Source organism: Notothenia rossii (genome assembly GCF_949606895.1).
Source record: "Notothenia rossii genome assembly, chromosome: 2".
NCBI classification, from domain to species: domain Eukaryota; kingdom Metazoa; phylum Chordata; class Actinopteri; order Perciformes; family Nototheniidae; genus Notothenia; species Notothenia rossii.
Window position 1 is genome coordinate 78,536,002 of NC_136904.1, and position 25,325 is coordinate 78,561,326.

General features: G+C 38.9%; 2 protein-coding genes across 3 annotated transcripts; both read left to right on the forward strand.

Annotated features, from left to right (window-relative positions):
* Positions 1-339: 339 nt before the first annotated feature.
* rbms1b (RNA binding motif, single stranded interacting protein 1b) lies at positions 340-16,297 on the forward strand. 2 transcript variants are annotated; one of them, XM_079664593.1, is made up of 14 exons: positions 351-459; positions 571-658; positions 4,157-4,314; positions 5,695-5,753; positions 7,147-7,238; positions 10,266-10,423; positions 11,254-11,333; positions 11,907-12,022; positions 12,344-12,393; positions 12,488-12,572; positions 12,842-12,892; positions 13,473-13,583; positions 13,712-13,792; positions 13,913-16,297. In XM_079664593.1, the coding sequence occupies exons 2-14, from the start codon at positions 608-610 to the stop codon at positions 13,982-13,984; spliced, it is 1,164 nt and encodes a 387-aa protein (XP_079520719.1). In that variant the 5' UTR covers positions 351-459; positions 571-607; the 3' UTR covers positions 13,985-16,297. The 2 variants fall into 2 exon arrangements, with proteins under 2 accessions (XP_079520720.1, XP_079520719.1); XM_079664594.1 differs by having other exon boundaries at positions 340-658; positions 13,518-13,583.
* A 1,945-nt stretch (positions 16,298-18,242) lies between these two features.
* Positions 18,243-22,144, forward strand: cd302 (CD302 molecule). The gene is made up of 6 exons (XM_079666080.1): positions 18,243-18,448; positions 19,376-19,501; positions 19,605-19,715; positions 20,260-20,442; positions 20,758-20,778; positions 20,882-22,144. The coding sequence occupies exons 1-6, from the start codon at positions 18,358-18,360 to the stop codon at positions 21,082-21,084; spliced, it is 735 nt and encodes a 244-aa protein (XP_079522206.1). The 5' UTR covers positions 18,243-18,357; the 3' UTR covers positions 21,085-22,144.
* Positions 22,145-25,325: the final 3,181 nt, after the last annotated feature.

Below are 25,325 nucleotides of genomic sequence, written 5' to 3' on the forward strand. Positions count from 1 at the left end.
CTTAGTTTGTTCTGGTTAAACGCAAAAACACCGAGAAACTTGTCAGACTATCAGATACAGGATAAGCTGCACGGTGGAATGTTTGGTATGCACCTTTAATACACGAACAAAAACAGAGGGGAAAACAATGTTTATCTATTATGTGTTTGGATACAACACTAACTTGTGTGGTTAATTAATGCCAACATGTATTTTTTAAATAAGAAATATCATACTCTATTATCTCAGTAAGAGCGACTTGATTATAATCGAAGTCTGTTTCGGGAACATTGTTTGGGGAACGCCCCTACCCCAAAGCTCAGATGGTTTCTCCCTCCGTGGCAGCGTCAGTCCTCCTGCGCAGCGCTGACTGCAAATCAATGAAGCCAGTCAAACGGGGCTGGGCAATCGAAGTTGGGACAATTTACGGAGGTTTCTGTTGCCGGATAGTCGACGACAACAAGGATATGTATACAGCTAGTATGTATAGCATTTCATTTCTGTGTCCATTATCGGAGTAAGGAGGATTTCCAAGTCAAAAACATTTCTACTTATACGAGGTGTTTGATATATTTCGCTTGAAAATTGTAGCTCAACTAAAGAAAAACAGCCCCTATTCGAACTGAGGATGATTTTTGCCAATACTGGAAACCCACTAAGGACTCCGTATCGCAAACAGGTAACGTAAATACGTTCATATTTATCAAAGGCTACTTAAATAAAACACAAAGGTGACTTCATGAAAGTTGCTGAAAATGTCTATTTAACAGCAGCTCACAGGCTGAATAACTGACGCTTAAATAGAAAGAAAACTTACTTTGGGTTACGTCAGTTAAATTGTCCGTGTGGTGTTGCTGTGTGTGATGAACCATCAGATAATGCATAAAGAGAACAGCCTACTGTTCGGGCTGTGGTCCAGCCAGGTCCAACCCTGCCGGAGAGACATGGCAAAACAGTCTGCTCTCCCCTCTAAGAGCATCACTTTTTACACATTTTAGATGATAAAGATACACATGGGCTGGCATTGAAGAACACTTCACTGAAACTCGACCAAATTGAAGTTTTATTGTCTAGCATACATATATCCTTTCCTAGTTGTATGCCTACCATTGGATGGCTTCTATTTTGTCAAACTCACTTTCAATGATGAACCCCAGGTTACCTTAAACACACCACATTCTCTTTCAGTAGGTTTCTCTATGTTGTACACAATTATAAAGTATGGATGACTGCTTGTCCACTGATGCATTCACTTTGTCCCAGTTGCATATGGATTTTTAAAACTCCCTTTAGCCAAAATATTTGAATAAGCATATCCACTGTGCCGTGCTCTCATGCTGTTATCCTGTGGCTCGAGCGCCATGGGCGAGGCTTGTTACTGAAAGCCCTGCGTATTTCCACTTCGGATATGACGGGCTCTGTTGGTCTGGAGCTGGCTGATAAGATGCCGTCCTCTCCCATCACAGCCTCTCACAGTCCTGCATCTGAGAAGACAGCGAAATATGTGACAACTGAACTCACTTCCAGTCCCTGAGAATAAAAAGGAAGTTGCACTCACCTGAAGCCCATTTTAAGGACATGGAGTTTAGGGCTCTTTGACAGGAATTCTCTGTAAATACTAACTTGTCTTCAGTGTTTCATATGGTTGGTGAGTGTGAGACATAATTGTAAAGTTACATTCCAATTGTTTGTTTTTTTTTAGATCTTAAAGCTTTTATCTTAAGCCCCATTGATTCCCAACATTTAATTGTTGGTTTTTCTCATTTCCTGTCGTCAAGTTCTAACATTAATATATGAAATATGAAATATACAGTATTGACCCCACACTTTTTTCAGGCCTGTTCGTAATTGACTGTTAAGAATAAAAGAACCAGTCTCTCTTAGATGCTGAGAAATAAGTTGTAGTATCACTTTATAGTGATACGGGGAAAACCATTTGATTATGAGCCATAGCCTACTTTGTTTGTTAAATGAAGTGCAGTACATGAAGACTTTGACTGTATAGTATAATAATGAAACAGTAGTTGCCAGCATTGTTTTGGCCCCTCTTCACCATCACAGTCATCTTGAAATCACTAGTTCAAATTTGGTGAGAAACGGGTATTACAAGTTCTATTCAGCGTCATTTAGGAAGTCTGCGTCTTGTAATTCCTGGCCTGTTTTCTGATATGTGTGTCATGTTTCCTTGTTTTACAAACATCAGGAAAATCCATTTAGATACTCGTCATAAGTAGTTTGTAATTGAAGGCTAGTCACGAGAGTAACTGTGACATATTGCACAATTATTATAGTCCAGCCTTCTTTTATCACGCTTTCCGAGAATTGTAAAAACATTTCTGAATACTCCCGTCACACATATTCATGTAACAAAATTAGCAACATTATTGCTGTTGTCTCTATGGCGAACACTAAACAGCGGTTTTGTCAGATCACCCAAGATCTTTATCTTTAACAATTTTGCTTGCAGCATAAACTGAAGGCATGTTAATAATAACAACGTTATAACGCAGACTATGCTTTAGAGAACAGATACCGTGTTGTTATGGTGGAAGCAAAAGGGACTCGTGCCACCAATCATTCGGGAAAAAGTCAAACTTGTTTCAGTGAGAAGTTATGTGAGGCTGCCGGTCACAAGAGAAGATCCTCTCGTCCAGACTTGGGTTGCTCAATCCTGTCAGCACTTCATGCTTGAGATTCCTTCAACTTCCTCTCAGCTTGTGATTCCTCAGAGAAGGGGGGGGGGGGGGGGGGATATTCAGTGTAGGATAGTAAACAAAAAGACAGACTCCTGGAGGGGAGAGCTCTCAGACTACGACATCTGTGTCTTGTAAACATACAGCACAAAATTGCCCAATCGCTGAAGGATTTTCACTTCTTCTCCTTTCACACAACAACAGGCCTGAGTTCCAGCTAGTATAAGAAACAAAGTCAAAGTCAGCTTTATTGTCAAAATTACTACATGTGTTATACATCCAGAAATCTTGAGATATCGTTTCCCGCAGTCCCACAGTGTGACATGTACATAAAACAAACAAAAAGGGCCTAGATAAACGGGATATACAATTTAAAAATATATATATATTTTAAATGAAATAAATATGAAATATTAATACTTAGTGAAAATCGTAGTGCCAGTTGTTGAAGTCTGTTCAACATTATCTTTTTTTTCAAATAGGGAAAAGATACAGTCATGCAAGAAGTAACTCTTCTGAGCAATAAAGGGACACATTAATAAGAGTTATGGTTAAGATCCAGAGATGATTGTTTATGTTGACCTGCGAATAGCTCATTTGGTACACCTCTTAGACGGTGACATTGGTGTGACACTGATGTCAGAGCTACAAGCCCCTGTAGACCCTTAATGTGCTGACTGCCAGGGTGTGATGGAGATTGTCCTACAGATATGGATCAGTGCTCTGTAAAACATTAATCCTCACACCGGTCAGAAAACCAACCATATACTAATGATGGAGTGTACTGACACTTCTTTTCCTAAAGTCATTATCAAGTGACTTGGTGAGGGCACACGGATGCCATTTATGGTTTATTATCTAGGCTATTTCTCCTTCCTTATCTTTCCAACATCTTCAAGCAACTTCTCTTGGACATGGATAAGACTAACTTAAATCTGCTTTTATCAATATTGTAACATTAACACTGGACCAAATGACAATGTGCATTTGTAAGGGGTCATCTCTACCCAACGTCATCACCCAACTCTGCATTTCCCCTCAGCTCTCCTCTCAGCCAGAGTTTCAGCATTTTTTTATTGAACTGTTTTGGTTTTATAGCCTTTTGGTTAACTCTTACCGCATCAGCGTCATTTCCAGATGCCGTAAGCTTTCTTCAGCCTTGATACAACTGTAAAATGTCTGGAAACACAAGTGTAAATGCACACTGATAATATGTTCAAATCGTGTTGATTGCTTTTTTCTGCTGCTCCAAAGTGCTGCAAAATTAGTTATTGAAGATATTTTAAGTAGATAAACGCTGCTAGACCATGGTTGCACTTCTCCCCTTGCTGCATAATGTACTGTACATGTGTACTCCAAGGTCTTTTACTACACTGCGGACTTGATCATTTGGTGCCATGACGATACACAATGTTGTTTGATTACCACTCTGCCTGAACTTAAAATGTAACTCCATTGTTCTGTGTTTTCTTCACCTATTCCAGCCACTTGTTGCCCCGTCGTCCCACCCCATGGCTCCCCCCAGCCCGAGCAGCAGCAGCAGCAGCACTGCAGGCTGGGACCAGCTCAGCAAAACCAACCTATACATCCGAGGCTTGTCCCCGTCAACCACAGACCATGACCTGGTCAAGCTCTGTCAGCCGTGAGTACCACACTTCCTCTCATCAATATCTGCTATTGATGCTGCTTATTGCCTTTTTTTTTACATTTTGGAATCTAGTTTGAATTTGCAGTAACTGCTTGCCATATATTGGTTAGAATACAAAATAGGTGTTGAAAAGTTACAGGTTAGTCTTAAATATGCCATTTTGTTATAGGGTGTTGTCTTTTTTATCATTTACTTTTGTGCATGTTCTTCCTTTCCTTCCTTGATCTTAACCTTTTTATATATATATATATATATATATATATTAACATATTTTATTCAATATGCTCCTTAGATAACTTTTTATTTATTTTTATTATCTTCTCCTTATAGCCTTGTGAAGCACCTTGAGATGACGTTGTTTTTAAAGTGTGCTATGTAAATGAAATGTATTATTATTATTATGTTCTAATATCATGTCTATATTATTAGAAATGGAACCCTACATTTCTGCTGAAAATTATTTCATATGAAATCCTCTTTTTAAAAAGAATTGGATTCATATGTGAATGTTGAACATTCTGCCATATTTGAGGATCCTTTTGAATATGACAGAAGACATGTATCTTGAAAACCACACCTGTTGGGCGCAGCAGCAGAGGCTTCATATATCATGTGTGTAGATAAAGGAGAGATACTGTCAGCACTGGGCTCGGCCACAGCTCTCTTTGTGCGCTGAATGCTTTTATATTTACCAAGCAGAGAAACCACCCTGGTGCCTCAGACATTTTATTTGCCCTTTCTTCTCAACACGATACTGACTTTGGGTGTTAGACATATCTCACATATTCATTTTGGCCTCATAAGTGTCATAATTCTATTCTTCTTTATTTTAACTTATAGAACATTCAGATAGATTATAAAAAACAATACTCACATATTATTAACTTTGACTGTTTTTACATCTTTAAACTGAATCACCTAAAGAAATCAGGGTTAAAGGAGTGAAGCTTTTGAGACTTTTAAGTGTAAAAAAGGGAGAAGGAGTGGGGGGGTTTTGCCTATTACCCGACAACATTACTTTTTTTTTTCTTTTTAATTCATAACCGCCGTGTTTGGTTAGGCTGGGGTCTGCACATACGTACAAGCATACGTGAGTGATAGTGTGCCTTTAAAAAAAAAAAACGCTATAGTGCCTTTGGTGTGTCTTTATGAAGTTTAAGATAGTGGTTTAGTTCAAAAGGGACTGTTTGGCTTTGCACTCTCTTGGTGGGGATTTTCTACACCACATGAAAACCGCTTCCTGTTTCTCATATTTGTACGGTGATGTCATCGGTTGTTGCTCAACCCTCCCTCTCCGTGTGTTTTATAACTGGCTCTGTCTGGTTCATACATAATCCAGCTACCAATTGCCTCGCCTTTCTACTCCTCCCCTAGGTATGGCAAAATTGTGTCAACAAAGGCCATCCTGGACAAGACTACAAACAAATGTAAAGGTGTGTAAAGTTGTTTTTCTCTGTATGACACGGTCCCACTTTTTTCTTACCTCTCATTAAACCAATGACGTTCCCTGTAGGATTTCACGTCTAAACTTCCTATAGAATGGAAGACATCCGGTAATTTTATGAAAACATCAAGTCATTCAGCAGCAATGCAGTTGTGTCAGATGATATGTCAGGAAACAGCTCGGCTGCTTAAAGCTGCCTCCCAGCTCATGTTATTTTAAGCCTCAGCCCTTGTCTGTTAATGTGTCACTGCCGCGGGTGCTTCCTGGGGAAAAAGTGGCCGACTCCTCCTCCTCCTTCTGCTGAGTGACAGTGTTGGCCTTGGTTGATTTCTAGTAGACTGCCCATCTGACTAAAGAGGGATTTACTGATTCTCTCTTGTGCTGATCGGATTAAGAGAATGCTTTGTCACTCTCCTCTGGATTATACAGATGCCAGTTAATCGATGTCTCTCAGTGAATGGGGAAAAGGACACTGTTAAAGACCTTTACAGAGCTCTCACTGAATTTCCGACGGCTTCTCCAAAGACTTTGTGCGACCTTGAGTTTCTCAACATTGTATTTGAACTACTTTCACAACTATTCTGAATTTATATTAATTACTTGGACAAAGATTTACATGAAACTTTTGGTACCAAAGTGACCCATTTCTCAGCTGAAAGAGCACTGACATGATCGCCATAGTTACGCTCGAATAGGTTAAATATAGCAGCTGTAGTTGAGGTTATGGACTACAGGTTCACCCTGTTTGTCCGTCCGTCCGTCCCCCCCAGGACAAAAGGCTGACCTGAGCCATGAACGTCACGCTGGTATCTGCATCATCAGCGCTATTCTACCTCTAGTTTCAAAAGCACACAGACAAATATGTACACAAAAGCTCACGTAAATACACTAAACTGAAACAACTAATTGATTGTTTAACAGAAAGTGTATTTTAAAAATGTATTTATCATATCTTTCTCTGGTTCCACTTTTCCCAAAAGTTAGTCATTTGTGGTTTTGTTTGAGTTCCTGCCGGACATAACCAGACTAGGGATAGCATCACAATTTGCTCTGGGTAATTAAGGTTATCTATGGAAATTATGCTATAGGCTAACATTAGATATACGAAAGAAAATGATTCATAATTAAATAATCGTTATTTGCATGCCTAAAATACACACACTTAGATATGCCTATAGTGTAAAAGTATAAACATACATACTGTACATTTTAAATAGTAACACACTGTATGTAAAACTTTATTTGACTAAAATGCTACACCCACAAATGAACACACACCATTAACCATCCACCGCAGAGAGTTAAAGGTCAGTGCATGCTTAGTCGTTTCTTTGTGCTTGCTTTAGAATATCGTGCTATAACTGTGCTGCTTGTCTCCTCAGGATATGGCTTTGTGGACTTTGACAACCCCACTGCAGCTCAGAAAGCTGTGGCTGCCCTGAAGACCACTGGTGTCCAAGCTCAGATGGCAAAGGTGAGGATTCATTACAGTCTAATCCGTATATCACGCACATGCAAGTCACCCGGTAACACGGTTTCTCCTCCATCTGGCTGGGGAGGCGAACTAAACCTAATCTACGTGGTATTAAATAACAGGACTGGCATCCGTGACTGCAGGGTGTATGCTGCCCAGCCATTGGTCGGTAGTGACTCTGAGGGTTGAATCATGTGTTGAAACAAGTGGATATTTGTGCATAAGTGTGGGTGGAACTTTATTTGATTTTATGCATTTGCACAATTTACCAACAGATTTAATAAGGCGCAAGTTTGGCCTTAAATAGTGCGTGTGTCTTGATTTGAAATACCCTGTGACGTCACAATGTCCGTAACTTATTTGTTTTACCATCAAAGAGATCACTTGAATGCATGTGTTTTTCTAGTGAGTTGTTTGCTCTATCAATAGTATCTCTACCCTCCACCTGCTGCACTCTGAGCCTTCGTCCTATTGGTTTAATTCTCTACCCTGTCCCATGTCCGTTTCTTTTTTAAATGTAGTTTGAGTCCTATAATTGCATTAATAGTATAGTAAATATAGTTTGAATACATTTAACATCTGTGCTCCACCACTTTCTTATTAAATATGTCACCGATTGAAAGTTAGCAAAGGTATTCTGTTAGCCTACAGCTTCCGGCCAGGCTTCATGCTTAAGAAGGGGTGCAGACTGATTGGTGCCAATTGCTAGACTTTAGGATGTAGAGATTGGAGCTGCTGACAGCTGGATAATGTAGCAGTCAAATGATCCACCATATGGACATACAGTACTCGTGCTGAGACTAGGAGACTAGTCTTTTTGTCTCCTCCAAACAAACATACGATTATATTTAGTATCTCTACTTCAAAAATGAACATACCTCAAATGAGGCTTTATGGAGCAAATATGGTTCAAACAACCGTAAGGTTGCAGGGAATACAAATAAACGAAAAAAATAGTTATAATAAATTGTCATTATAAATAAGTAATTTTCATTTTAAAGTATTACTTAAATTGAAATGGTTCAAAATCTTGCTTTAATGGAAATAGTTCAAACTATAACTTTTAATGGTGTGTGGACTGTTGTAATTCAACACAGATCCAGCTTTATTTGTCCACAGAATAGTATTTTCAAATGGTGGGCTTTTACTTAAATCACCTAAACTCTTTGACAGCAGGAAAGGAAGTAAATAATTGTGTGTTGTTATGGTAACAGGAACCAGTCAGGGGAAAGTTTGTTCCCATACAGCACTGAGCAAGAACCCATGGCCTCATTTCCCTGTCTGGGGATCTGTAGAGCTTCTTGACATGCCTCTGTGCACCCATTTTATTTTTTTAATTAAAATAGAGCAGGTCCAAGGGCCATGCTGAAGTTTAATCTTTGTATTGTGGAAGGTAAATGCCATTATAAAGTGTGAGCCTTTCACTCTAGCTTTATTCTCACTATTGCTGAAGCTTGTTTGGACTTAATGAACACTCTGACAAAGGTCCCTTTTCCTGTTATTTTATCAGCCCTCGATGGGCTTTCTCTCATTATTATTTCATCAGCAGGTGGTGGGAAGTGGCCCGATAAGAGTTTCCCTGCTTTTTACCATATGCTACTTCAATGAATATCTAGCGATACTTGACTATGTGCTTTCCTTTCTCTGTATGCATACAAGGGACTCATTTAGACTTGTATAGCATGTTATTAATATAGGCAACAATATACCATTACATTATTTTAGAATGTATTATTAATCAGTGGGAATGCCATTAAGAAAGGGACATTCTTACCTCACTCATGGAGGTTATGTTTTTGGTTCAGTTGTTGGTTTCGTTTTTGTCAAACAGTCAGATTGTGAAAAGGAAACTGGCCAATATTCATGAAACTTGGTGAGGGAGGATAAATCTCTGGATCAGCAGGCTACATGTTGCCAGAGGAAGTGAAAGAGCAGCACATCCCCGTTTCCCATTACCGCCATTGTTATACCCTTCAGCTTAAAGGCCCAAATGCTTCAGTGGAGCTGCTCAGTAGCAACAGAATAAGACTGAGGCTGGACCAGGCATCTACCAGTACCAGGTGAATGTGAGGGTGAAGAGTAACTCCCCTGTATCAGCCACACCTATCTTCATCAGCTGTTCTTCCACAGACATGCATCAGTCACAGTTCATCCCTGACTGATGGTTTGTGACCCATCCAAAGGACTACGAGAAGTCTTATCTCACTGCAATCATTATTGTCCTTGCATTTCTCGTAGCTGTTTTTCACATACGTGATTTTCTTTCTCCAAAATGTCTTTAACATGGCAAGAGAGTCTGTGTTAAAACAGAGGAGCTACTATGGCTGAAAAGAAAGAAAGCAGCTTCCTGTTATTAACAATTCATCAAGTGCCTAAGCGGGAGGTCATCTAGGGGACACTTAGCCATATTGCTGCTCATCCCCCCCACCAAAGGCCTTAAAGGTAAACCTGGGTTTGGTTGCAGAGCAGGCGGTGGCTCCATCTTTGTCCTTTAATTCTGAAATGTAGATTTCTCTGTCAGTGTATTACTTTTAGTAATCCAAGCTGTCCCTGTAGCCGACTCTGTATAACACATCACTGATGAATATTAATGGTGAGGGGCCGCTCCCCTGGGAGTCGTAGCCGTGTCTTATGTTTCTGCTGATGCTATTAAAATACAGCGAGAAATCAGCTGATGTGAGCCTCAAGCCGCCGTGGGCTGCATGCAAATCTCTTATTTATCACTGCTCATATAGTGACCCTTTACTACCTAAAAGCCCAGACAGAGACAGACGGGGAGAAGCAGAGACATGTTAACCCCATTACTGAAGACCTTATTAGAGACTATTAAATGTTTAGCCATTTCCAGGGAGAAAGCATATGACAGTGCAAGAGAAATCTCCACCGCTCCCATCTTCCTCCTTGTAACCAAAGCCAGTGTGAAATTGATACTACAGAGGAATGTTTTATGTGTTCCCGTGTTTCAAGCATTTCCCGAATAATTTCATTACCTCTGGTTTCCTGTTTCCCCTTCTTTTCCTTGTGCAGCAACAAGAACAAGACCCGACAAACCTTTACATCTCCAACTTGCCCATGTCCATGGATGAGCAGGAACTGGAGAACATGTTGAAGCACTTCGGCCAGGTCATATCCACACGCATCCTGAGGGACTCCAGTGGACGCAGCAGAGGGGTGGGCTTTGCAAGGTCAGTCATTTATTGTCAATGACTCATGGTTCTGACGTATTTTTATACTGGTGCCACATATAACATGTTAACAACTAAATAGCCAAACTAGAGGACATAAAATTTGATACATTGATGTGATTAAATAGAATAAAGAGACCTCTTTACATGGTGACATGGAAATTACGTTACGACATAGAAAGGGGGACTAGTGGCAGTATTGCCTTCATAACATTTGGCGGCAACGTAAATATGTATTTTAAATGTCTAATAGAATAATGTTAACAATACCAAAGGGTTAAAATCCATGCTGTATAGGTAATATCCACTACCAATGATAGGATATTGCTTAAAGCATTTCCATAGAACAGCTTTCAAATGCAATAAAATCATCATTTTTTTCAGATTTTCTCTATTTTCTCCCTCTTAGTTTAATATAGAAAGAGCTTAATTTCTAAAATGAATACCTAAAAACACATGGCTATGTTGCCAAGAACAAGGCGGAGAGAGCACATATGTATAGACAAATGGAAACTCCTTTAAGAAATAGTTTCACTATGACTGGATGGTTTAATTATACGTTTTACTGAAATACCTGACAGGCAAGGCCAGGGTCATGTGTGACATCACAAACATGTTCATGCGTTAATAGGTCTGTGTGGACACAATGGTGAAAGGTTTACAAGTTGATTGCAATCGAAAGAATGTACACTTTGAGCTTACAATCTTTCATAATGATCCACCTCTCCCACCTTCCCAGAAAGGAAGTCGATTTTGGAAAGCACCTATACAATCTTTGTTTCTGCAGTTGTCTTTGATATAATTATACTGTATGTCTTTTATGTTTTCAGGATGGAGTCAACTGAAAAATGTGATGCTGTCATTTCTCACTTCAATGGAAAGTTTATTAAAACACCTGCAGGTGTTCCAGGTAAGAACACAGTATAACTCATCGAACATTCCTAGCAGCGAACTGCAGAAATGTAATGAAAACATATTTAGTTGAACTGCCATGCCATGAAAGTAATATGTGAAAAAGAATAACAGCATTTGTCTTGTGATGACTATAATGTGCACACTGTTAATGGCTGCCGTGTATCGGCAGAGTGAAGTGGACTGCCGACTGATTCCTGCCTCCAACAGGAGTCAGTGAGTCTGCTGCTCACATACATTCAGCACTAAGTGGCAGAGCACAGACAAAGAAAACCAGAGTGGGGGGGCTGATCTGTGTGGCATCCACTCCCTCTCTAAGCTTTTAAATTGGATTATTAGACTGAAATAGTCTCTGCTGGCCTTGCCTCCTTTAGGAAGGGGAGGGGATTACAGCTCCACAGCTGCCAAATTAGATGTCTGCGTTCCCAGGCCGCCGAGTAAATGTGCACTCCCCGGACTCTGGGGAGTCAGTGTCTGTATAGCAAGCAATAAGAGACAGGAGTGTGTGTGTGATTATGTTACTCTGAGACAAACATTTTACATTATTCTCCTGTCCCTTCTCCCTCTTTAGTATCATCTGAACCTTTGCTGTGCAAGTTTGCTGATGGTGGACAGAAAAAGCGTCAAAATCAGAATAGATTTGTCCTGAGTGGTCGCGGCTGGGGAAGAGACGGTGACTCTAGACTGGTAGGTTGTGATGTGGAACAATTCATAATGAGGAATAATAAATGAGGTGTATCCAGGTGTATCAACAATGATTTAACAGCAGAGAGAATAACTGACATTACAACCTTTAGAGTTGTGCTGTTCGGTGATAAAAAAAGATCCTAAGGAATATATTGCATGTATCTGTCACTCCTATATTTTAATCCTGTATTTTCTCAGGCACCTGCTTTCAGGTCTGAGCACAATAGATACACAATAGCTTGTTGCATGCAGGATGATGCTGTGTGTCGGTGTTGCGTGTCTGTGCTTAGTTGCCAAACCTGTGCTTTCTTTTGTTCCCAGGCTGGAATGACACTCACATATGATCCCAGTGCAGCTGCTTTGCAAAATGGGTAAACAACAACAACAGATTATATTCCCCTGTAGCAGTCAGTATACATATTATTTCCTAAACTTAACTAATGACTCTTTATTCTGTTTCCTCAGATTTTTCCAACAAGCATACAGTATTTCAAACAGGATGATTGCTCAATCCATGTCTCCTTACATGTCTCCGGTTTCAGCATACCAGGTTTGAATATTTTTGAAAGATTGTATGTAGCTTTACTTTAAGATACAACTTTCCATTCATCATTTCACACATAGCAACTCAGCATTCGTGTTTGTAAGCCATGTGTCATCAGGATTCAGGAACCTGTCCTCTGGGCTTTTGGAGGTGTGTGTTAAATATGTGACAAAGGGCACAGTGGCCCTTTCATGACAGTTGCCAGTGAGCATGTGATCTCTGCAAATAGCAGCTGTGCAATGCCAGTGTGTTTACTGAGTTGTGTGATGTTCCAGATGCAGAACCCATCCTGGATGGCTCATCAACCCTACATCTTGCCCCACCCGGTAAGCGTCCCTTTTTTTCTATTTCATCACTGTGGTTGTAACACGAGCGTAACCTTTTTCCGTAAACAGACGGTCACAATATGGGAGAGAAGTAGTTACACATAAGGTGCCACGGACCCTTGAGGATTTACAGTACTGCAGTGTTTGTATAGAAGTGTAAAAACGACTGCCTTGGAGAGACTAAATGAAGCTGTGTATTTGATGACAGATGACGAATATCTTACAACAGATGGGTTTGAAATGAGAGCGAAGAGTATTTTCCTGCGTTGAGTCAGAGTAGAAAACATTACAAGCTGCATCAGGCCAGCCAAGATGCTTTTAGACAACTTGCTCAACTAGTCTCTACTCCCCTTCTGGTGTGGGCATTACATGTTAAGTCTGAGATTACTCTGCTTCCCTTCTCTGAAATCCAATCCTGCAATATACATTTAAACCCTAGATATTCTGCATCCTTTTCGTCATTCTAGCATTTTATTTTTCATTGATTCGTTTGTCAGTAGTATTTCAGTTTTAGAGGGGAATATTCCTTCAATGACTTTGCTGCAAATCTTCCTCTCATCCTCTCACACTCCTCTTCCAGGGTACTGTGTTATCGCCCTCTATGGACCCATCTATGTCACTACAGCCTACTTCCATGATGGCCCCTCTTGCGCAGCAGATGAGTCACCTCTCGATGGGCAACGCAGGAACGGTAAGGGAACTTTGCATGGGATCACATATGAGCCCACAGATCATACCTATTTGGGAACAAGGTGTTTGAAGCACTTTATTCAAATGTAAATGAACATGCAACATGTCTCTCTTTCCTTTATTGTGCAGTTCATGGCGGCAAACTCAGCTATGCAAGGAGCATATATTCCACAGTATGCACACATGCAGACATCAAATGTTCCTTTAGAGGTACGTGCAGCCTGATGAATGTAGGTCACTTTTGATGAAAGCCAAATACCATGTAATGCAATGTAAAGGATGATCGCTATTTAAAACAGAAGTTCATTTTTATTTTACTCTATGTTCCAGGAAAATGGCGCACAGTCACAAGTGGACTCTTCCGGCAATCATTCCCCATATTCCTACCAACAAACCAAGTAGTTCTGAGGTAACATTTGGAACAACAGCTGAAACAATCATGTCTACGGATGCTGAGGATCTTTTCACTGTTTTGCACAGGTTCTGCAAATGTTTAAGTGAGACTATTTTTGGTATCATGTTAAGAGAGAATATCTGACTTCATCAATATATATACAAAAAAATGTTTTGAAAAAGTTTTATTTTCATACTAGAAAACGTTTATTTTTTACCGAGGATTGCCACAGGATACACAGAAGTATCACGGGACTAGTTGTTCAAGGTGCATGATAGTAAATATGTTTTTGTTGATATTTCCTGACTTCTTTTTTGACATTTTGAAAATGATGTTTTGTGCTTGCTGTGTGAGTGTTGCTCTGGTGAAGTGTTACGTGTTGTTTTCTTGTAAAGTGATTTCTCTTAGTACTTTAGATTGATCTTGCTGTCGGATTCAAATTTGCCTTCATAGTTATGAAACACTGACCACAGAGAGCAGCAATAAGCAAAACAAAATGTTGAGAGCTTTTGCCTTGGAAATTAGCGAATCTTTTAAATCAATGTGTTATTGCTTTCCCCTACAAAACTAATAGAAAAGTAGAAGACATTTTAGAGAAAGCGTTTTTAATGAGTCCACATCTGAGATTTAATTCAATGTAATATTTATTTAGTAAGAAGACTTTTCATGTTTCTGGATGTTGGACTGTGTTACCTTTTTGAATCTTGCCTTTTTGATTACTTGGTATTGTAGAGTAGATGAAATTGAACTTGGTGGGGTGGGGGAATGAGAAGGGAAAAGTGTTTTGTTTGTCGTTCGTGTTTTTGTCTTTTTGGGTGATGTTTATGTTTTTTTTGATGGGGTTTGTCTTTTTCACATTTGATAAACAAACAGAAAAAACATAGACTTATGATTGTGCAAAAAAACGAATTGCAGCCTTGTAAAATAACTTAGGCAAAAGTTCAGCGAGTTGGGGGTGTAAAATAAGATGACTACGTGTGTGTGTTTGCACCTCGCTCTTTGAAAGGAAACAACCTGGGCACTTTCAGTTGTAATTAACTTCACCAAAGATTGTGAAATAGTACATTGTTGAAATCCTTTAGCTCTTCAACCCAGGACACAAGTGACTCTGCAAACCAGATTGCAGTTTGGATAGTGTGCCTTTTTTGTACAATAAGGTTCAGTTTTCATAGGTAATAGTACAGTACGGACACAAGCATGAAGTGCAACAAATTAATTTCACACATAAAAATGCATCATGGGTATGAATACGTTGAAAAGAAAGAACATTTAAACTATTATAGGTGAGCATTACAACCTTCTTAAAAGAAAAATTCAGATAATGTTTTGATCTTAGTGGATTAAAGTAGGCTTATATTTCATTATGGTATCCTCCAGTAAGCCTGTGATTCGACCTGGTGGTCAGTGAGACCAGTTATCTACCTCAGAGTTTTCTTTCTCCTCTGTAGTAGGTCGGGTTAGCAGGTCCAGCCCCACCTTGCAGACCCAATGCCACGCTCAGGAGCTGGCCACATACAGTTGTTTCCTTATAGGTCGTTTTGAATACTTTTTGATTTCCTTCAAACCTATTTTTTTTTTTAATGATGTATTAGTGTAATCATTTGAGTAGGCAACTACATGTTCCTGCTCATATTCAAACATCCAGTTTCATAGTTTAAGCTGCTTTCATGGCAATAAATACCAGAGGCTGAAAATTGTTTAAACAATGAGAACAAAGCATGGGGTTAACTGGATCTGTTCTCCTTTAAGCAAACATGTGTGTTGCTTTGTCGAGGGTCTAGACAAACTCACAGCAGCATTTCCTCTATAGTTAACTTGGATGTGCAACAAATGTAAAGAGCTGCTGTGATTATACTTGATATTTCTGTGTAATGCCTAAGACTGAGAAGTAATACTGTCTTGTGAGGTGAATGCTGCTAGTGGCGTCTGAACCAAGTGCCATAGTATCTGGGTCAAGAGTTGCAGAAGTGCACATAAGAAAACATGCTCATATAAGTTACCACCATGTTGAACAGTCATTAAGTTATATGAAAAAAGTTCTAATTTATGAAGATTGTTGTACAGACAGCTTGAGAAAATAAGAGATTTTCATAGAGCTATATGAAAGTTTAGTGTTTTATTATTTTTTTTAAACTTGTGCCACACAATTGCCAGTGGTAACTTGTATGTACAGTTTAAAGGAATCTTTCCTCTGTAATTTTGTTTTGTAGTGTTTGTTAAAGCCAAAGACTTTTGTTTTTCAGTAGAATGTTGCCTAAGGTTTATTCTTTTCCTTTCTTTAACATTTTTGAATAAAACCTTTTAAAATTTTCAACTTTTAACTGATTGTAAGTCGAGTCTTTTTTCTTCGTCCTGAACCCAGAGTGTGTGTTTTCACATTTGATTGAGAATAAACGGTAGCTCACCTATAATTGAGTGTAAACAATACAATTAAATAAATGCTTTATTGGTATAGTCTGCCAGTAAAATATACTTTAAGCTTGCAAGGCTGAGTCCAAACACAGTCTCTGACTTTGTCTCTCACATTTTGATTGTTGTTAATAAGGAATCTGGTTTTATTAGAATTTATAATATGCAAGTGTTAAATAACATTTTGAAAGTAATGTATCTTTACAAAAGATAGATACAGAGGTGTCCCAACACCTCGGAGATGGAAAGTATCATGTATATCTCTGCATTTATCGTTTTTATTTTTAAACACAGTGGAAAAAGATATATGGGTCGGTTTTCATTGACAAATGTTCAAGAACACAAAAATGGGAGAAGAAAATAAACATGTTTTGTTCCCCCATGAACGTAGCAGCTGACAGAGGCCACTTTGATGACATTTTCCTCCCATATAGCAGACACCATTATTGTGACCGTGACCATCTCATACCATACACATACATGAACCAATATTTCTGATTTTGAACTATATAAACACTGTCGCATGGTATTGTGGACAATATGTGTGGCCTGGACAGGGTGAGTTCTGGGTATCAGGAGGTACGTTGTGGTGGGAGGAGGGGGCATCTGTGAGCAGGCCTTGCCATGGCAGATGGGTCCACACGGTCTCCTGCAGAGTGTTGTGCCACCCTACGGGAAGCCACCAGCTCCAGACGAGGAGCAAAACTAACCCCCCAGCTGTCTGTGTTTGTGCCACCTGCGCCTGCAAGCAATGAAGATGAAACCCCTTCCCCCCCTGAGCCTCTCTGGCACCCCCACCCTCCTCACCTGCTCAGATAGGAAACACCCTGAATCAAAACCATTCTCAATACATTTGGGCCAAGACACTATATTTAGAATCATTAAAAAAAAATATATACATATATTTAACAGTACAACTTTATTATTTTTAGACCATTTTATAATGGGCTCCCTTAGGCAAAGTCTGGATTTTTATAAACATTCTGTTTATTATATTTCTTCCTTATTATGATTTTTGGGACAATATGCCACTGTGCTTGCAGCACCACCAAGAGGTTTTTGTGTGTGTTATAGTCTGACACTGGAGGTCTGTTTTTTTTTTAAAAACACTGCTTTTTCATTAGCTCTATGCTGTTTGCATACATTTTCTACTTGCTAGATATGTTAGATTGTTATAACATCCCAACCGTTTAAATTGCCTTTTTTGTTGACAATATGTTAAGCATACGTTAAGCCTATGTTAAGCAATGTAAGGACATGAATCAACAGCAAAACCTTGAGGGTATTATATATCAGTGCAGGCTTGTGAGTGCACACACAGTATTTATTAGTAGTGTTGTGGCCCTTTTTGTGGGCTGTATTACTGTTATGTGTGTACAGTATTAGTGTGTGTGTGTGTGTGTGTGTGTGTGTGTGTGTGTGTGTGTGTGTGTGTGTGTGTGTGTGTGTGTGTGTGTGTGTGTGTGTGTGTGTGTGTGTGTGTGCGTGCGTGCGTGCGTGCGTGCGTGCGTGTGTGTGTGTGTGTGTGTGTGTGTGTGTGTGTGTGTGTGTGTGTGTGTGTGTGTTAAGCATACGTTAAGCCTATGTTAAGCAATGTAAGGACATGAATCAACAGCAAAACCTTAAGGGTATTATATATCAGTGCAGGCTTGTGAGTGTACACACAGTATTTATTAGTAGTGTTGTGGCCCTTTTTGTGGGCTGTATTACTGTTATGTGTGTACAGTATTAGTGTGTGTGTGTGTGTGTGTGTGTGTGTGTGTGTGTGTGTGTGTGTGTGTGTGTGTGTGTGTGTGTGTGTGCGCGCGCGCGCGTGCGTGCGTGGGTGGGTGGTGTGTGGGTGGGATCTCGCTCACGTTGCTGCTTCAGTTCAGACAGGCACTATAGTCAAACAGAGTACAGAGAAGGGTTGGAAACAGTCAGAGAACTAGTTTGTGCTACAACATTATTATATAATATTATCTTTTCTGTCATGGAGTCAACGGAGAAGCATCAGCGTTCCCTATCATTTACATGCTGTGTCCTTGTGTTGTTTCTTCAGCTGCGATTGGGTTTGACGGGAGGTAAGAGTTTAAATATTCGCTCTAAGCTAAATGAACGTGGTATCTTGAATTTAGCATTGTGTAGGCCTACGTTGCAGCAACTGTTTGCTCTTTGTACTTATGTTTGCTTTTTGTTCCATTTATCACGATAAGGCGTCAGCTCTAGTAGCCTACGGTTAGCACATTTCCCAAATGTCGACACTGTTGTTGAGCTAATGGCAACATAACTTTTGAATCAGGGTTAGCATTAGTTACTGCGTTCAAAGTGTTGTGCTTTCCTGGGTGGCGATCTTTGTATATTCAGTCTATGGTTGCGATACAAGTTTTTTTTAAGCAAATTATAAACCCGTGTTTCCCGTTAGAAGTGGGTGTATTCAAGGACATCTTATTTTTTTCTATTTTGCTTTTAAGTTGCCTCGTGGCTAACTTAGGCAGTAACCTCTTATGTAGGCTACAGGAGTTACTGGTTGTGTTGACATTCAAACGAGTAAAACTGGAAGAGTAATAACCATGGAGTAAATAAAGAACCACCTTAAACCTTGCTACAACGATGAGACTTCTTCAATAAACTGGCAACATTTTTGACATTGTGTTTTTATTGTAACTTCAGTAAGAGCACCACTGAGGGGACAACCATTTTATCAATTAACAGGTGCAGCAGTAGCAAAGCAGAAAACAATACGTGTATAAAAGTCTAGAAAAGCAAGACACCAGTTGCCAAACATGACACAACTGCATTGATAAAGAGGAACAGTGGTCACAAGTTAAAACTAATCATAAGGGTTATTTCAACTGTACATAAAGTTTCACCTCTGTTACAGAAACTTGAAGTTAGTTTCAGTCAGTTATAATTGACATGTTTTTTTTATAAATGTTTCATCCTGTAGCTTTTAAGTTATCATTAACAGCTACGAATAAATACATAGTTTGTCCCATGTTTTTCCTCAGACTGCCCTGCAGATGGACGCACCTGGGTGCCATTTGGAGACGGGTGTTACCACTTTGTCCATGGAGCAGAAGACAAAATCAAAAGCTACACTTTTGATAGAGCAAAAACTCTCTGCCAAGGGTTTGGTACCAACGACTTTTACTTTTTAAACTATCTTGTTAATGGCAAATGGATTGTGTGTATTCTCAATGTTTACTCTCTTGTCATACATTGCTGTTCTTTTTCTAGAGCTTTTGACCATCCAGAGTGCTGAGGAGAATGACTTTGTCTTTAAATATAGCCCAGAGGTCTGGAAAAACAATGTCAACATTTGGCTGGGGATGTATTATGACACAAACGGTAAGTGCCATGTGACCGGAGGACTGTGAAGACATGCTGGCTGACTTCCAGGAGATAGAATTTGATTCTCTATAACAATCAGTAAGGTTATTCAACTTTTAACAATTGTTTGGAGGTGACTAGGTGGAGGACCAACTCTGTATCTCAAAGGGGATGTTTTTATTTATCATAAAGTTTTTTGTCTTAAAGTCAATTGATCATAATTGGAAAGGTGTCTATTTGTTTGGGTATTATATGTTGTTAATTCTACAAAAGAGACAGTAGTTTGACAAAGAAATCTTAACTGGTCTTAACTCGAAAATTATTGCAGATGTTTTTAGATTTGTGTCAGCTCCATGTTTAAGTTATTCCTTTATTTTAGAGAACATGACACAATGTCTAATGTTTTAAATGCTGTATGAAAACACTCCTATTGTATTCAAATCTAGCACAACTTTAGTAAATTATGTTAAGCTACCACAAACATGAATGGTTCACATTATTAAGGTAGTGGCTGTATTATTGCTTCTTGTCGTGCTGGATTAATGTTGTTGTGTCCTGTCAGGTGACAACATGAAGTGGTTTGGTGAGAAACCTGTAGGATTCAGTAACTGGGAGGACAGCTCTTCCCCATCAGACCTTATGCCCTTGGATACATGTGTGGCCCTGCACACCAACACAGGAAAATGGGAAAATGTCAGCTGCCTGGAACAGGCAGAGAATGGAGTGGTCTGCGAAACAGATCAAAGTAAGATTGATATTTGTTGCATGTATGTTTTTGCTGTTGTGCCACATGTATCGTTTTTACCTCGTTACACATAATACAACATGCTTTGGCAATACTACAGTATGGTCATGTCGATAAAGCTCCTTTGAATTCGAATTTTTGATGTACAACATGTAAGTCACAATGTCTATTAGACCTTTTCTTATGTTCATAAACTTCCTGAGTCTTTTTCTAAATCTTAAGTCCATGTAGCAAACGTTTGAGGTAATGTGTCTTCAGGAGATATAGTCAAAATAGTTTTCCACTGGCCTCACAATGTGTTTTTTGTTTCTTCAGAGGCAGAGGAAGTCAAGCAGAGTAAGTCGACCTTTGAGCTGATTTAGCTGTTTCTTTACTTATTCCTCAGTGATTTAGCGTTTATTGTAGTGACCTTCCTTGCATTGTTTCTTGTTCTCCTTAGAACCCAGTGCGCTGCTGTCTGCTCTGGTCATTCTCAGCGTGGTGGCCATCATGGGAGTCTCCGCAGTTATTTGGTTCCTTCACCAGAAGCGCAATCTAGGTACCTCTCTCTTCACGCCCTTTGAATACCACCCTCCATTCCGAGTCCTGGACTCAGACCGGTCCTGCCTGGTGGAGGCAGAGGAGAATGACAACGTGCCATAGGAGCACTTACTCTCTGTTTCACAAAAGGAAGCACCTACAGTACATAATAGGTGGGTGTTCATGCATGGAGAAGTTCAATCTAAGAAAACAGTTAATGAACTAGTGTTTGGTTAACACATATCAATATCATGACTCACAATGTAAATCTGCCTGCAGGCTTACTCTAATACTAACCTATCATTACGGCACATAAACATCCCACTACTTCTGCTCTTCTTCGCAAACCAAGCGCAAAGGGATTAAATACACTTTTTTGTGAGTTAGTGAGACTAACAAGATGGAGATTGTACTATTAGGGTCAACTGATGCAGCGACACAATGCCATCCATTACAGTTTTCCTTCATGTCTGTCCCGGTTAAAGCAGCATTCAGAGAAACAGGAATTATAAATCACAAGCTATCAGGGACACATGTAAATAGCTTGATCCAAACAAAAGCTTGAGCAATTGCCACGTTACTCCACGCATGTAAATGTTGTTTTGCACAGTCCGTAAAGCAGATTCTTTATAAATATATTTTTTGTAATGGAAAGCTGACCTAAGCCAATACTGCCAGAGAATGTCCTTTGTCATTTCCTTGCATTTTATCCTGTGCTTGAGTTTATATTGTGACAAGACTAAAACAAATATAGCCAGTAAAAATCAAAACACTGAAGATGTCTTTGTTTATTCCAGTTTATATTATATATTAATAATCTACATTGCCAGTCCTTTATGCACTGTTTACCCTGTTGAAAGATGCAATATATATATATATATAAAAAACTACATAAATATTTCTTGCCACATGAAATCCAATTATTGAATTATCTGTGCTTTATTTCTTAGGAGTGCCCTGATGATTTTGTTAGTGGAAAAAGTAACTCCTCCTGTGAACATTAATGATAATCAATACTTGGCTGTGTGATGGGTATACTCCAGAATGATGACACTTTATTACATTGTGTAAAATAGGCTTCTTAATACAGTTGATTATAATTTTTTTGCAATACTTGAGGATAATTTGTTTGTATCTGAGCCCCTTTGTGCTTTTCATAATAAAGTATGTTTGACTATTAGAAGTGTTTGTTGTTGACTTTGTTAAATTGATCTGAGTGTTGCTAGTATGCCGCTAGCTACCAGTAGTTACCAGGCTTCCCAGCCGTGTTGTCCAGCAGTGTCGAAAGCTAGCAAAGTGAGAAGAAAGAGACTTCTTTGGGATCTATTTAGAATGTTTCTACTAAATAAACATGTCACTGCATGAGCAGAAGGATGAAGAAGGACACTGAAATTGGGGATAGAGATTCATTAGTTCTGAAAGGATGTCTAAATCACTGTCATGTGTAAAGCGCCACTCCCTTCAAATGTCCAGTAGCTCTGTTGACATCTCAGCATGGGCCGAGATTAAACGGAACTGAGAGAAGTCGGCAGGGAATCTTTTTTGTTTTCCTATTCAATCAAACATTTAATTGTAGACCTTTCAAGAAGTCTCACCTAAAGAAATCCCCAGTATGTATGAATATTTTAGTGTCTACTTTCTCTCAATGTTTGTCAAATCTTGTTATGAACTATCCAAAGCATTTCTGTGTACATTAATTCATGTGAAACACTAAGAGATAGCCATAACAATAACCTTTTCGTCCCTGCTTTACAGGTCATTTCTAGGTTTGGCCACAAGGTGGGACAGTGATTCACATTTCTGTCAAGTCCCACTCCTGACATCACTGTGAAGGGATTCTCTTTACTAATGAGGTCCAGAATCATTGAATACATGTGTTTTGGTATGTTTGTGCAAGGAGTTTTGTTGAACATTAATTTATTGGAACACTAAAAAAAACACCTGTTCATTTATAGACCATAAATATATTTATAATGGGAAGTAATTATAATAGATGTAATACAAGATCTGATGTTATAGTTATAGAAGGCTTATCTTTTCTCCAGGCTGAGGTGAAAGTCCTTTTGATGATTAAGAAAGGCTTAAACCTTGCTGTGGTGGCAAATAATTAACATGGTATGGAAGACGAAGGTCCAAAACTGCCGAAGTGCACGAATGGAGATATTAAACTTGCTTCTAAAAAGTATTCTTCCACAAAAACCAACTATTTAGAAAAATGTTTTAAAAGATTATTGCGTGAATAGACTTTGAGGAATCATTTCCTTCTTTAGATGTCAATAAAAGCCTTAACATCCTATATCTAAAAATGTGAACAAAAGCCTGATCAAATATCAGACCCTGCTGTCATTCTGGAATTGATTGACAGGTCTCAATATAATCTGTCTTTAGGGTTGTTGTTGTTGTTGTTGTTGTTGTTTTATTATATGTTATTTATTATAAATATCATTGTATACAGTAATTGTAAAAGCTATTGTAAAATGGGCATACAATAATCAATAATGGTGGTTGAAGAACACTAATGTAACTGAAACATTCATCACTTCAACATCCATTATGTATTAACTCAAATCCACATAGTTTAAAAATAACTTAATTATACAGTTTTCATCAAAACTCAAATGTAGCAGATTTTCAAAGGCCAAAGAGTGATTCACACTCATTACGCGCAACAGAGTATCATGTATTAGAGATTCCATAGCAGATGCTGTGAGCTTTTGAATGGCACGCTGTATGACACATTTGGAAAGCTTGGAGTGTGATTGCAGTATACATATTCTAGTCTGGTCTCTGAATTTCTGCCCTCATCTCACATTCTATTTTAAGCAATACAAATAGAATTAGTTGAGAATGAATAATGACATGAAAACAAAATGGCAAATGAATCTGATTATCAGGCTGAGCAAGGTCTGCTGAAACTACGCAGATTTGTAATTTGTTATAATGCTTCGGAAAAGAGTGTTTGTCAGCTGCAACAGAGAAAATGTGTATGGACATGCAAAAGGATGGGTTTATTAAATGTGTTTTCATGCACGGGCATAATTATGATAATTAATTGTAATGCTAATATACTAAAATGCCTCATTAGATTTTTTGAGAAATAATGGGTTTGAATTTAATTTGGGATGAACCTTTTTAGGCAGAACCTTTTATTTTTTGCAAGCGGATTCTAACTAAAGTAATTAATGCTGTAACATCGCTAAAACCATCTTTTCCGTGAACTGGGCTGTATGCATTTTATAACCATAGAGGGGCTGTTGTCTCATCACAATGGCTCTAATGGCCCATTTTAACTCACAGAACAGCACGTGATTTCATTCACACATCTGTCACACCGCTGCTTAAAGCAGGGAGAGGTCTGCATTGACCCAGAATGACTAATTAAAATGGACATTGGTATGCATGAATGAGATATGACATACAGTAGCACGACTAATGGCATGAAATGAGATGCACACTGGATATGAACAAGCTTACCAAGCCTGTGGAATAGTTATGTGTCAATAAAATACACACTTCAAAGTGTTTTAATTCTTAAGAAATCTTACTAAATCAGGCCTTTGTGTAAATGCAGAAGGCCAGACTCAATTCAGTCACAATTTATTCCTGTCTTTCCGGTTTCACCGCAATCTCACGTCTCTTTTTTCTTTCTCCACATATCAGTTATTTCTCTTCAGCTCATTCATGTCGTTCCCAGGAAAGGTATCAGTGTCCACAGTATTGTAGAGCATCTGTTTCTCATGTCCTGGAAGTCTCATGTTTCTCCCCCATTCACTATCCTGGAACATGCTCCAATTAACAGAGCAAAATAAAGGCCAGTATTTAGATGACTGCACTCAATTCTAGAAAAGCAGTATAATCAAATAAATGATGTCAAAACAAAGTATTCTTCAATTCTTTACCTCATACAGGTCTGCATCTTTATTATTAACTATCCTATTTGTTCGCTTAAAATGAATCCCTAAAAGTGACTGTGTTCACAATTTGTAATTCCACATATGTATTTGATACGATATTTTATAAAAAATCATTGCAATCCATGATTCACCCTATGAATGCACAGCCAAAAACAAAGGTCATAGATATGATATCTATCAAATCACATGGTGTGTGACACACACACACACACACACACACACACACACACACACACACACACACACACTTACGTGACCAAAGTACCTAGCTTTTAGCTCTGTGCCATTTTCTAAATCAAATGCATGTACAGTGCTGGAAGGCTTTGGTGTTAAAGGGATCAGAGCATTGTGTGCTGACACGATTAAAATCTGCATTATTCAAATATGACAGGAGAAGAAAAAAAAATCAATGACATGGAGTCCAACTCCTGTGCCTTACGGGTACACTGA

What these genes read in the sequence shown, in the direction of transcription:
- cd302 (XM_079666080.1), top strand. Translation starts at nt 18,358, where the DNA reads ATGGAGTCAACGGAGAAGCATCAGCGTTCCCTATCATTTACATGCTGT. An exon ending in AACTCTCTGCCAAGGGTTTG is followed by an intron (nt 19,502 to 19,604) that starts GTACCAACGACT and finishes TTCTTTTTCTAG; the next exon opens with AGCTTTTGACCATCCAGAGT. An exon ending in GGCAGAGGAAGTCAAGCAGA is followed by an intron (nt 20,779 to 20,881) that starts GTAAGTCGACCT and finishes TGTTCTCCTTAG; the next exon opens with AACCCAGTGCGCTGCTGTCT.
- rbms1b (XM_079664593.1), top strand. Translation starts at nt 608, where the DNA reads ATGATTTTTGCCAATACTGGAAACCCACTAAGGACTCCGTATCGCAAA. An exon ending in GACTACAAACAAATGTAAAG is followed by an intron (nt 5,754 to 7,146) that starts GTGTGTAAAGTT and finishes TTGTCTCCTCAG; the next exon opens with GATATGGCTTTGTGGACTTT. An exon ending in GCAGCTGCTTTGCAAAATGG is followed by an intron (nt 12,394 to 12,487) that starts GTAAACAACAAC and finishes CTGTTTCCTCAG; the next exon opens with ATTTTTCCAACAAGCATACA.